Source organism: Anas platyrhynchos, chromosome 4 (assembly GCF_047663525.1).
Source record: "Anas platyrhynchos isolate ZD024472 breed Pekin duck chromosome 4, IASCAAS_PekinDuck_T2T, whole genome shotgun sequence".
Classification (NCBI taxonomy): Eukaryota; Metazoa; Chordata; class Aves; order Anseriformes; family Anatidae; genus Anas; species Anas platyrhynchos.
Window position 1 is genome coordinate 47,879,554 of NC_092590.1, and position 12,648 is coordinate 47,892,201.

General features: G+C 49.0%; 1 protein-coding gene across 15 annotated transcripts in view; it reads right to left on the bottom strand.

Moving 5' to 3' along the window:
• SEC31A (SEC31 homolog A, COPII coat complex component) overlaps positions 1 to 12,648 on the bottom strand; it is a 34,759-nt gene that overhangs the window by 8,528 nt on the left and 13,583 nt on the right. For 4 of the 15 annotated variants that reach the window (XM_072037518.1, XM_072037511.1, XM_072037509.1 and 1 more), the window contains 9 exons: positions 10,596 to 10,671; positions 9,727 to 9,905; positions 7,475 to 7,601; positions 6,571 to 6,716; positions 4,962 to 5,135; positions 4,503 to 4,676; positions 1,758 to 1,850; positions 1,040 to 1,148; positions 246 to 602 (listed from right to left, as the gene is read on the bottom strand). In XM_072037518.1, the coding sequence (XP_071893619.1) occupies positions 246 to 602; positions 1,040 to 1,148; positions 1,758 to 1,850; positions 4,503 to 4,676; positions 4,962 to 5,135; positions 6,571 to 6,716; positions 7,475 to 7,601; positions 9,727 to 9,905; positions 10,596 to 10,671 (1,435 nt within the window). The remainder of the gene's footprint in view (positions 1 to 245; positions 603 to 1,039; positions 1,149 to 1,757; positions 1,851 to 4,502; positions 4,677 to 4,961; positions 5,136 to 6,570; positions 6,717 to 7,474; positions 7,602 to 9,726; positions 9,906 to 10,595; positions 10,672 to 12,648) is intronic. The other 11 variants (XM_072037517.1, XM_072037515.1, XM_072037514.1 and 8 more) reach the window with 5 other exon arrangements.

The window sequence follows — 12,648 nt, forward strand, 5'->3', positions numbered from 1 at the left end:
CAGCCTCCTAAGGAGATGGTGCTGGAGCACCACGTCCCGGGCCAGACACAAGGGAGCACTGGCTGCAGCGACACGACCGTAGCGTCACCAGAAGCACAGGGATGATGATGTGGTTTAGAAATGCTTTCAACTGGCACAAGCCAACTTGGTAGAGAGCATTCACAAGGCAACATGCACACAGGTAGGAGAGTTACCGAGCTCATAAACCCGCCCCCTCCCCGCCTGCCCCCCGTCCAAGCGCAGACCTGTTCTCTGGGATGCAGGAAGGTCACTGGCTGCAGGCAGAGTACCTGTTGGTCCAGTAGGCAATGCATAAGCCACAGAAGTTGCTGGAAGTCCTGGCCTGCCATGCTGAAAGGATGCACCAGAAGGAGGGAGGGGGAAGGAAGAGGCAGGACTGGGGCCGGTGGGGGAGGGCTGAGGCTGCCCCGGGTACAGCGGGGCGGGCGCAGGGTGGGCAGGGGCAGAGGGCAGGTAGGGAGGGGTGGTGTTAGTGGCAGGGTTGGGGTAAGGGGCTGAAGCAGGGGCAGAGAGAGGCTGCTGAGGCTGATAGAGAGCTGGTCCCCCCGTTCCGAAAGAGTACTGCTGTGTGGCCTGATACGCTACAAACGGAGAAAAGAAGAGATTCGGTCAGTAAGGCAGGACAAAGGGGCACATTTTCTCTGCTTCCTGCTCCTTCCCCCCCCTCCAGACCAAAGCCTGGTGCTCTCAGCACTGCCAGCCGGCTGAGAACCGCTGCAGTCCCCATGGTGCCTCTTGGAAGGGTTTGCATCAAGGGGAAGCCTGTGCCCAGGAGGTGAACCACATCCTCGGGGAGCCAGTGCAAGCTCACAGCCTTTCACCGGGGGCTCTGGGGCTCTTCAACTTCACCACTTCTCCTCCACCCATCTCTCGAGGTCATCCCAGGAGATTCTTGCCAAAAAGCATCGGGTCGGCTTGGTCTAAACCCTCCCAATGCCAAGGAGGGGGCTGGCTGTCCCCAGTAACCCCAGTTATCACCTGGCTGGGCGGGAGGGAGCGGGGAGCTGCAGCTACTCACTCTGCGGGTAGGCAGGACGGGCCCCTGCTTGCGAGTACATGGCTGGCTGCGGCGCACTGGGGTTCACAGCTCCTGGCATGATAAATCCTGGAGGAGGCGGGTTGTCTCCCTGTGAAACGAGTAAAAAGGGTGGGGGGAGGTAGGGTTTAGCGATGGTCAGCAGCGCTGAGGCAGAACCGTAACGAAATCATCAGTTCCCAGTTCAGAGGCCTGAAGCCACCTGTCCTGAAAAGCCACGGGGGCAAACGCTTGCGTGGGGCTGGAAGCACAGCCTGCAGGTGCAGAGCGACTTCAGTGACAGCAACAGAGGAGCACGCAGCTTCCTGCTGAGGGCAGAGCTCCTCAACAGCACTGCCTGCCGCTCAGCGAGTCTGACAGAGCCCTGCCATCCACAGCATTCAACTCAATGACTTTCACCTTAACTCTGAGGCGTTGCAGGAGAGAGAAGAGAGAAAAAACACATTGGACTGGACTCAGATCACCCTGAGCTACTGTGTGAGGCTTGCCAGAGCCACTCATCTGGGTGAAGGTGAAAAAAATGATTTTTTTTTTTAAACCACAAACATATAATGGAGGATGCAGAGGAGCAAAACCTGAGTACAGCAAAAGCTGCTGCTCCTTCCACCTATCCGCACCAGACTGTGTCAAGCACACAGCCTGCACATGGGGGACTTACGGGGTGGAGCAGGGGCTCAGAGAGGAATAATGAAGGTTATACCTGTGTGTCAGAGGGACATCCTGCAGGAGGATGGCTGGGAAGGGCAGTGGGAGTTTTGTTACTCCAGGTAGTGACAGTAGGGGCAATTCTAACCTGAATCGAACAAAGAAATAGCAATCATGGAAAACAAAACATTAAGAAAGTCTAAAGGGTTTCACAAACCGAGATGCAAAGAAGTGAACAGAGAAAGGTTTGCATGCTGGCACTTCCAACACAGCCAAAAAAATCATACAGGGAGGAGAAAAAGTGCATTCGAGGCTGCTAAAATCACCGTGCACTGGAGCCGAAGTGAATCACAGAGTGAAGATGAAGCACAGTGAAGAGGAAGCTACAAAGGGCCGTGGAGCGAGTGCAGTGTTACATGTGCCAGCCAAGCTGGGTTTGCCCACAACACGACTACTGCTAAGCCCTTTGTATCATGTACTCCTATCGCAGAAGCTCCTGTCAGGCTACTGCATGGCACTGAGCATTGCTAACCACAGCTGGAGATCACAAATCCTTTGTTAAATTCAAACCTACTGCTTCACACAAAGCATTTAAATTGAGCTTCTGATGCATTAAAGAAGTTAAAATCTGAAGCTAAGCTCTTGCATAGGCACAGACAAACATCTTAATGCTAACTGCTTCTCCCTGAGTGCAGGCAGAAGGAAAGCCCAAACAACTTTGGTGTGTCTTTCCCCAACCCTGCGCAGTGCCAAGGCCAACGCTGCCATCAGCTGTACAACAGCTGCTGTGAACATCTGCATAAGGCTTTGAACCCTGGAGTTACCTAAAAGATTTGTCCACCTTCCATCATTTGTGCATTTTTATTTGAAAAAAAGGTGAAAAATGGTGTGAAATCCTATGCCAAAAGGAAGTGGAAGTTTAATGATATGTTCCTGTTAGGGACAACTACAGAAATGCCACCTCAAGCTGGAACAAGCCACTATGAGAGAGGGAGGTAGGAGAATCTTCCCGAGTAGAGACAGAGTGCTGATGGCATTAAACTAGGATGCTGCTTAGTGTCTTTGTTAACTGTGGTGCACTGTGCAAACTGACTGAAGCAGGAAGCCTTGGGCCCCTTACCAAGGTCAGCCTCCTAATAAGAGTGTGAACCTGTCTTAAACTGGTGGAAATTGACCCTGCGGATGGACAAGAGCCAAGGAACAACTGAGTCCGCGCAAGGACAAGAGGTCAACTGGTGGTGATGAGGAAGTCATCAATCTTCATCCCCATGACCCCCGATGACCACCACCAGGATGCCATCTGCGCTTGAGCAGTGTAAGATTTCATGGAAATGACTCCTTGGAACTAGTTTTGATACGAAGTGGGGATAAGTTATGAATATGTATAGGTTCACTGTGAAACTTCATGCACATGTAGCTCTTTGCTGCATATAACCATGGCAAATTGCACCATCAGGTGCACACAACTTTGGTGGGACTACCCCCTGTGCTGCCCAGCACTGAATAGACACACCTACTGTACAGTCTTACTGACTGTGGAGTCCGTTTTCCACAAGTCAAATATACCCACTTGCTTAAAAGGGAAAAAAAAAATCAACCAGAAGATAGTAAGGCTTAAGTGTGCAATTTGTTTCCATTCTGGTTCACCAACAGATCACTGGGCACCTTTTGGACCTGGCCGTGTCTGCTGCAAGCCCTTCCTGTAGCTCCTGCTGAGCACAAAGCCAAGAGCACAGAGGGCAAATCCCTTTCACAGTGTGCTCCAGGGCCTGCGATACTTGCAAGCTTTTAATCATGTGCTCAGCCTTCTTAAATAATAGCTTGAGGCATTTGGGAGACAGGAGGAGAAATGGGGGACTGTGCTGTGAAAAGCATGGCTAAGCTCATGCCACCTAGAGGCAAGGTGCTGTTTTCCACAGCCAAAAGGGACGCGTAGCATCGCTTCTCATTGCAGCTCATTGGTTACAGAAGGGAGGTCAGACAGGCAGCACAGAACAGCTGAATTCATCATTAGCAGCAACATGTTTAACATCAGACACAATTGTGTTAGCAAGGTATCGCTGTACAAACAGGATGAAGGCTTTGTCCCTTCAGAAGGCAGCCTTGTTAACGCCCTCAAGAGAAGGCGAAGGCACCCCCAGTTGTTAAGAGGGAGAGAGCAAAGCCCAGCTCCCCACCTCGTCCCAGCCGTTCTCCCATCCTGCCCCCATTTTTCTGTGCTCCAAGCACAGCACTGGGCAACACGCCTGCACCCCTCTCCACTGCACATGGCCAAGAGCCACGCCGTGAGTGCAGCCCCTGAGTGCAGCCCCGCTCTGCAAAAACCTGTGGCCAAATTCCCGCCTCCTAGTCCTGTGAGTGCCATCCTCAGCCTGCAGGTAAAACCAGGGCACCTGCCTCCCCAGTCCTCCTCTTCATCCCGGCACAGCTCCCAGCCCCCAGAGTCCCACACTCACCTGCTCTGTCTTCTGGCACAGCCGATGCTCAGCCCAGGCCTGCTACCGTCCCACCTGCTGCCCATGCTACCTACACTGCCCTTTAAGCATGGTCAGGAGGGCTTTTCAAACTCATCTTCAAACCCAGGCTGCTTGACAAGGCGTGAGGGGTATTTCCAGATGAGGAATAAACAAGGCATCTGCACTGATTGAAGAGCAGCACCTATCATTTGCCCCCCGGGTTGCTTGGAAGGTGCATCTTAGAGCCCCAGAGTGGCCCCAAGAGAATGAAAAATAAAGTGCCCTCTGCATCATGCTCCGGAACCCAAGCACGATGTCTTGCAGCAACTGCCAAAACCAATTACCTGTTGGTAATACTGCTGTGCTGGGGCCTGAGGCCCTTGCATCTGCCCTGCCACAGCGCCAGCTCGTCCTTTGGGCATGGGCTGTCTGTCGTACGGCGCCTTGACGGCCTCCTGTCTTGCTGGCAGCTCCCCCTGGGCTCTGCAAAGCCTGTCCCGTAACAGCACGATGTTTGGCTGCGGACAGAGGACAAGGAAAGAAGGTTAACTGCACTGCCCACCACCCAGTGCATCCCACCGAGCTCCCTCCAAGAAGCCTGCTCTGCTTTATGGGACTGCAATCCATCTTTCCTGCAGGAGAAAGGCAGCTACTGGGCCAGCCTTACTGCCACTGGGAAACCTGCACCTGCTTCCCACCTCAAGGCTGCATCGCTCCCAAGCCAGCCTGCCTATTAATACCAGCTGATGGGAGAGGGGAAAATGAAAGAAAGCAAAGAAGCAAGAAGCCCAGAGGCCACATACCTGGTTGGTGCTGGCGGGCAGGAAGGTCAGAGCTGCAGCAATGCTGCCCTGGGCAGCCAGGAGGTTGGCGTACTGGCTCATCTTCTCAGCCAGAAGGGCCCCCACAGCATTCGGGTCCACGGCCTGGGTGAGCTGCACAGCCTTGCGCAGGATCACGACTTTCTCTATTAAATCCTAGGAGGTCAGGACAAAGGAAACAAGAAACGAGAACATGAGCCAACCTGTTCCTGTTTTTATCTGTTTGCAGCATTTGACTAATCAGTTCTTTACCACCTGAATCAAAAGCATCCAACACTTGCACTGGGAGACTTGTCTATGGCTTTCTGGCTGGTACTGTGAGGACGGTTTTCCCAGTATTCACCAGGAACGCTCCCTGTCCTGCCTTCCTTCTACATCCCCAACTACCAGAGGTGCTCTGGGCTGGCTTTCTACCTAGTGCTAAGTTACAGAAACATGTTCCTGGTAGTTTTCTCGTCTTCTCCTATTTTCTTCCTCTAACTACATTATATTGCAAGGTACTGCAAATATTCATTTGCCATCATTCAAATCTAATGTCGGATTTAAAAGAATGTACCACAAAGGATTTCAACAATACTTCACTAATAAGGGGTGTTGACTGACTATGCAGTAATAGACTTGCCTTTTTTGAAGTACTGATTCATTAGGAAAAATGCAAGTAAAAAAATGATCACAAAACCCACCAGCTTCTAGGATTTTTAGCCATTTCTTACCACAGTTAACAAGCACACCAATTATGACTGCTATTTTTCAGTATTAATGAGAACAAAACAATGGAATCAAAATGTAAATTCATACAGAAGTCTAACAAAGCCACCACACTGAAGAGATGGGTAAGAACTTTTCAGTTTGCAAGTGGGGAGAAAAAAATAAAGTAATATCCAAATTACTCCAGTCCCTTCAATTTTCTAAAGATAGAGAATTTCAGCGTGATCAGGTAGCATTACTTTGAATACTTTCTAAAACTTGTCCTTCAAAGGCCCTGAACAGATGAAAGAAACTAAGATTACACTATAAAATAAATTACTCAATAATTGCTTCATTTCACTGTCATCAATCCTCCTATTCCCCCAAGATATTTGCCGTATGCGATGCATTTCTCTGCTGGAAACCAAACCTTGTATATGCAACCCCCTAGAGACAACGTTCATGAGAACCCTCCCACGGTTTTTCTCTACATTTAAATCATATTTATTAGATTTCTCCCCCTTAATATTTAAGCCATCTATTCCAGAAGCAAAAATGTACAAGTACACACCGATTGCAGAAGATGTGACCATTCCAAGACACTTCTTTACAAATGCATTACTCTAGGCCCTCAGACTTCCCATGGGCCTCTTATACAGAAAGCGTGTTAGCCTGACCCCACAAAGAACAGAACAGACCCCAGGGCCTTTGTGCTTCACCAAATAATTTCTGATACCATATATACTTGTTGTTTCTACTAAAACCACCCGTTCCAGAAGCAAAAGTTTTGCATCTTGATAGATAAGCAGCTCTCTTCATCAAAACTCTACACAGGTCATTTGATTTGAACACCATAGGATCCCCATCTGTTACTTCCAACCTCTTTCTTCACAGCAATACCAACCTGAAGGGACAAGGGGCTGTTTCCATCCTGAGCTTTGGTCCAGCAGGCAACAAGCTTTTCCACATTGCCGGCACAGATGTAACAGAGACAGGCCTGCGTCTGCAGAAGGCTGTCCCCCTCGCTCTCCAGCCTGTTACCCAGGAGATCTAAGGAAAATAGGAGCAAAGACAATGCCTGTTAACCACCTCGCAGATCTCCCCATTGCTACTGGGGCACAGGAAGCTGTCAACACCTGTTGTGCATCTCCTTAGCACCATGAGAAGAAATATTGCCTCTGGGCTCCATCTGTGAGGACATACATGTACATGTACTCCATTGTCCAGCACAGGTCACCTCACAGGGAGCTCATGTCGTGGCAGCAAGGACTTGCCAAGTGCCTGCAAACCTGAGACACATCGGAAAGTACAGTCCACCAGCTGACATGACAGAGGACAAGAGGCTGGGGCATCATCATCCTCTCTATCACCTGCTTTTTGCAGATCCTCACTCAGAACACTGAGCACACGACTGCCAAGGGACTGTGAGCAAAGCTGTCAAAATACTCAGGGCTTACGTGTGTGCTGAAACATCTGTGCAGCTCAGCAGACACTGTGGCTGACATCTGAGAGGCACACAAGCATCGGACATGTAAGTATTGGCAATAAAACTTCCTCATGGATTGTATGGTGCACACACACAGCTGCTAGGAGGTGTCCCCTCTGGGCCCAAAAAACCAGGGAACATACAATAAATACAGAACCCCAGAGGTTCCTCTCCTCCTCTGCAATGGTACTGAAGAACTGCATGACCCATCAAAGCAGCTAGTGAGGCATTACAATCATTTACCTGAAGGGAAAAAACAGTGGCAAAGCGTAGTTTCTGCAGCAAGTGGGATAAATGTCATTGGTCTGTAAAGCATCCTTACCACAAAGGGCTGCAAACTCATCCGGCCTGGCGTAAGTGAGCACAGCAGCCAAAGCCTCTCTCCAATTCTGCAGATCACAAGACTGCACGATCTCCTTCCAGTTCTTCGTTACGACTGCAGTGATGAGCTGGGGCCAAAGGAGAGAGACCACAGTTAAGATCTTGGTAGGATTTCCGTTTTTTTTTTTTTTTTTTTTTTTTTTCCCCCCAGTATAGTGTAATTTCTCTCTACTGACTGACTTATTCCCACTGCATCTGAGCTGGCTGTGGTAACCTGAGCCTTCCCTCATGCACACAGGCTGTCTGCCCACAACCCCTGAAAGTGAAATTCCAGTTTCTTCCGTCTCAAACTCCACCTCCAGTTATTCTGCTTCAAACAAAAGACAGGCTTGGCAGCTGCGCTTCAGTCTAGTAAACAATGCCTTTGTCATGCCAAGAGTTCAAGCTCGGAAACAGCTGAGCAAGCACTAAGGGCGCAGCTCGGGCCAGAAAAGAAACACCACCACCTGAACAACAACTACAAGGTTGTAATGACAAGGTCATGGCCCAGTTGTTAGCACAGGCAGAGATAACTGGTCAGCTCTCCATAAAAACACCTTTCTCTAAAGGATGAACTCAGTAAAGCACACATTTCCCAATCCAGGTACCAAGTTCTCTTCTGTTTAGGCCAAATGCAGCGAAGAAGCTGGGGGGAAGTGTCCTGGTTTCAGTTAGAACAGAATTAATTTTCTTCCTAGTAGCTGGTGGAATGCTGTGTTTTGGCTTAGGATGAGAAGAGTGCTGATAACACCCCGATGCTTTAATTGTTGCAGAGCAGTGCTTATACTAAGCCAAGGACATCTCAGCCTTTTGCTCTGTCCTGCCAACGGGCAGGCTGGGGGTGCAGTAAGAGCTGGGAGGGGACAGACCCAGGACAGGTGACCCAAACTAGCCAAAGGGGTATTCCATACCATCTGACGTCATGCTAAACAATATATAGGGGTGGCTAGCCGGGGGGAGGGGGCCGGACTGCTCGGGGTTAGGCTGGGCATCGGTCAGCGAGTGGTGAGCAATTGCATTGTGCATCACTTGTTTGTACATACTATTACTTTCGTATTATCACCATTGTATCATTATTATTATTATTGTTATTATTATTTTTGTTATTATTATTTTCCTGTCTTATTAAACTGTCTTTATCTCAACTCACGGGCTTCACTTTCCATTTCTCTCTCCCCTGTCCCAGAGAGGGAGGGGGGAGGGTGAGCGAACGGCTGCGTGGTGTTTAGCTGCCGGCCGGGTTAAACCACGACAGGAAGAAACCCTGCTGAGCGTTAATACTTGAGATTCTCCTCCTGTCATACTACAAACGCAAACCATTCCCACCTCAAACTGGCTCACAGATGGTGACCAACAAAATTCCACCTGCGGGCTGGCTGCAGCTTGTGAGGCTGGGTGCTCTAACTCCCCAAATGACCGCGCTGTGCTGTGTGGCAGCCAGTCCTGCTCCAGGAAACTTACTTCAGCAGCTGCCCGGTTACAGGCTGCCTCCTGCTACTGCATCAAACACCTTTCTTTGCCAGTGGACTGCTGAAGATTGACAGGAACCTTCTCCCCTCCTGTAAAAGCAGCCATCCTTGCTAGACACCGTCCTGTGCTCTTCTAAGGTCACTTCTCCCATCTCATCCTTCTTTTGCTAGTCGTGTCAGTACTCACAAAGGAAGATTTACAAGAGCAGTGTCAGCAGTCCCCAGCATGGCAGAAAGCTGACAAGAATCAATACCTGGCTGGCCCTAACACGCTGTCTCCTGCACACAGCAGCAGCGTGCCGAGATTACCTCGCATCGACTTAGCTACCTTCTGTGCACGCAGTGAAACAAAGCATCAGCAAAATCTGTTCAGATCAATCCCAGGCATTACTTAAAGCTACTGGCACTGAGCACAGATCCTGCACAGCACCTGAAAACATGTCAGAGACTGAAGAGTACACTGTTTAAAATATTTATCAGTGTGAATCTACTACTGTACGTGTATCTCAGAGATACTGGAAACAAGGTGAAGAACACTTTAGTGATATCCATGCACTGTGCCTCTTCCCTCCTTATCAATCAAATATATTAAAAAAATCTTTTTGCTCCAAGACATTCTGGAAAACTGGAATACATGTTAGCTTCCCACAGAAACAAACCTGTGAAATAGCAAGAAAACTTCTAAGGTGAAAAGGGGGTTGTCAAGAGTCTAGATGCAGGTTGTTTCTTAGCTAAAAATACATACCCTGGTGATTTTGCTCTGCATCTTCACAAAGTACTTTTCCTGTGTCCTAGAAAGCAGCTCTTGTCCGCCTGCGATGGCCAGGATAATGGCATCAGCCATGCGGTTATCGTGCAAGCAGAGATCTACTGCGCTCTCAAAGTTACCAGTCAGCAAAGCTTGGGTAATCAAGCCATCCACATCTGCAAGAGAGCAGTGCCTGGTCAGACCACGGCAGAAGAGTCACCTAGAAATGCAACAGCTGGTGATTCAGTCCCGCTCTACAACGCTGCACAACTTCTGCAAAGCAGCCTGCCCCACGCAGGCACTCAGAGGGATGCTCCACGTTCATCTCCAGTCACACTGTGGTCACAGGATGATCAGGTGCGACACTGCCAAGCATCACTTACCTTGCTGCAGAGCGAGATGCTGGTACCTCATAGGCAGCACTTTTCTAAACAACCTCTGAAACAACTCCCCTGCATGCATTACTGGAAACAAAGTCAAACCTCAACAGGGTTTGGATGGCTTCTGTGTTACTCAGGATCTCCTGGAAGTTTCTTTACTAACAGCGAGGTTAACATGCTTCATGCCTGACCAGGTGCATGTTTTTATGGTAACTGTAATCCCTCTCAGAGTAGCCACATTACAGCAGTGGGGTACAGGAGTGCTTTACACTTCCTTCCCTGCATTAAAGCGGTATTTGCAGGAGTCTCGAGACTGCTGTGCAATGAATGGAGTAACAGAGGCCAGTCATGATAATCCTTCCTAATCTGTGCAAAAGTTTCCTTCTCACTGGAACACCAGTAGCAATGTTATTATTTATAAACATCAGCACACACAATGAAATTGATACCCCCACTTTCTCTCTCTCTTTTTTTTTTTTTTTTTACCTCCACTGACAGAGATGTTGAATGTCTTCTTTGCAGATCCCAAATCTTCAGTTTCTTGCTTATTGTCTTTCACCCTCTAAGAGAAAGAAAAAGCAAGGTTTTCGAGATTATGCACACACTTGGAATGCATACACGCATCTTTAAACAATATGGCTCTTGCACTAGAAGTTAAGGTAACTTCACCTGCCAGTTCCCTAAGAGGTCATTAGTTTTGGAGGAGAGAACATTATTACCTGTCATTTGCTATAAAAGTGCTTCAACACATGGAATTAACTTCTCCCAGTGCCTGCACCAAATCAGCTCCTAAATCAAGACTTCTCACAGTGTGCTTATCAAAAGATCTCTAGTGTATGTAAATGTACCATTACAAAAGCTCTGATCTCTCTGAACACACCATTTATTTTTACAACAGATGCCAAGGGGAAAAAAGCAGCGAAACCCCCAGATTTACCACCACTGGAGGCTTACACAAACCTATGTCTGCCTACCTGGTGACCACAAAAACCACCAGGCAGACACCTGGATCCTGGGTACTGCTCTGCACAGGTGCACCCTGCCCACACACACACAGCCCTCTCAAAGCAAAACAACCACAAAAATCAGATATTCTCCTTTCCCTCCTACTCCACCTCCAGTCCCAACCAAGAAGAGCCTCCCCTAATGCTGCACAGGTTTAATTTTGCTCCATGTAGGGTTTCAGCTCATCCTCCAAACACCTGCATTAGGCACACCCCCCAGTTTAACAAGCACATGAACGCGTGCTTCACTTTGAACACAGAAGTTCAGAGTGCTCTACACAGGCTTAAGGACTCTGCTGGATCAAAACATGAATGCTCAGCAGATGGAAGCTTCTGTAAGGCTCCCCCAGGAATTAAGAGGGAGGTCATTATTGGCAAGATCTTCAATTTGGGGATTTTCAACACCTCTCCCCAGTTTGTAATACCAAAAACTGGGTCTCTCTCCACCATAAATTGTGCAAAAAATGGTCTCCTCTGCCATAAGTCAGCGTGCCAGTACATGCAGTGGAAGCTGAAGAGGAAAGGCCTGGTAAGAAGGCCCTGCTTACACGCTGATTCGTGGAACAGTACAGGAGAGGATGAACAGGCACACAGCTGACAGAGCATTTGGAGCAGGGAGGCAGAACTGCAACAAGTGTTCTGTTTGGCTCATGAGAGAGGCAGTCTGCAAAATTAATTTGCTGTCAGATGTTGCGTGACGCACGGTTGGTATCAGCTGAGAGCATGTTGTGGCTGGGCCCATTCACTTCATGGATGTGACAGCCCTCCCTCGTGCAGCACCCGTGGCTCCAGGCCAACCTCACAAATATTTACCAGCCATGCCGTCAGGCTACGGGTGGGTTTGGCCGGGAAGTTTCCCTTAGAAGAGATTGGTTGTGAGGTTATCTTGTAAATCACATACGGTGAAAATACGTGGATTCACTGCTACAGACCTATAAACTAACAACCAAGCATGCCAGCTAAAGGCAGCTCCATTTTGGGGTCCTTAACACGCTGTTTCCTGGAGTTGACAGCTGCACTGCTCCAACACGAGCCCTTCACCACCATCCTCATCATCACAGACAACTACAGGCAGGCCCCAAGCCCAAGTTTAACTCCACTGGGAAGCTCACACAATCCTGCAAATCAACAGTGCTGGGCTAACAGCTCAAATACTACCCTACGAGGGAGGCTGATATTTTCACTGCTATTAACCACATGCAATGCAAGCTGGGTCCTTCGTTCAAATCACAGCCCTGTACATGGAAACAGCGCTGTTCAGACAGGCAGAAGCGAACAAAAGCTGCAGGAAGCACTGGTGTGGAGCACAAAATGCCCACAAGAAACCTGGCCAAACTGTTGCAATAGAGTTAAGAGCTAACTACTGAAGACTGATACTCCCTGTTCAGGTGCAAACGGGCTGGCACCCAGTGGAAGCAACTAGTATTTCCCCTTTCCCCCCAGTATCACAGCTACATCTCTGCAAAGGGCTCTGTCTAGAAGCAGAGCAGTGATAAGTTGACTGCTCAGTAACTTATCAGCCAGAGGGAAAGAAG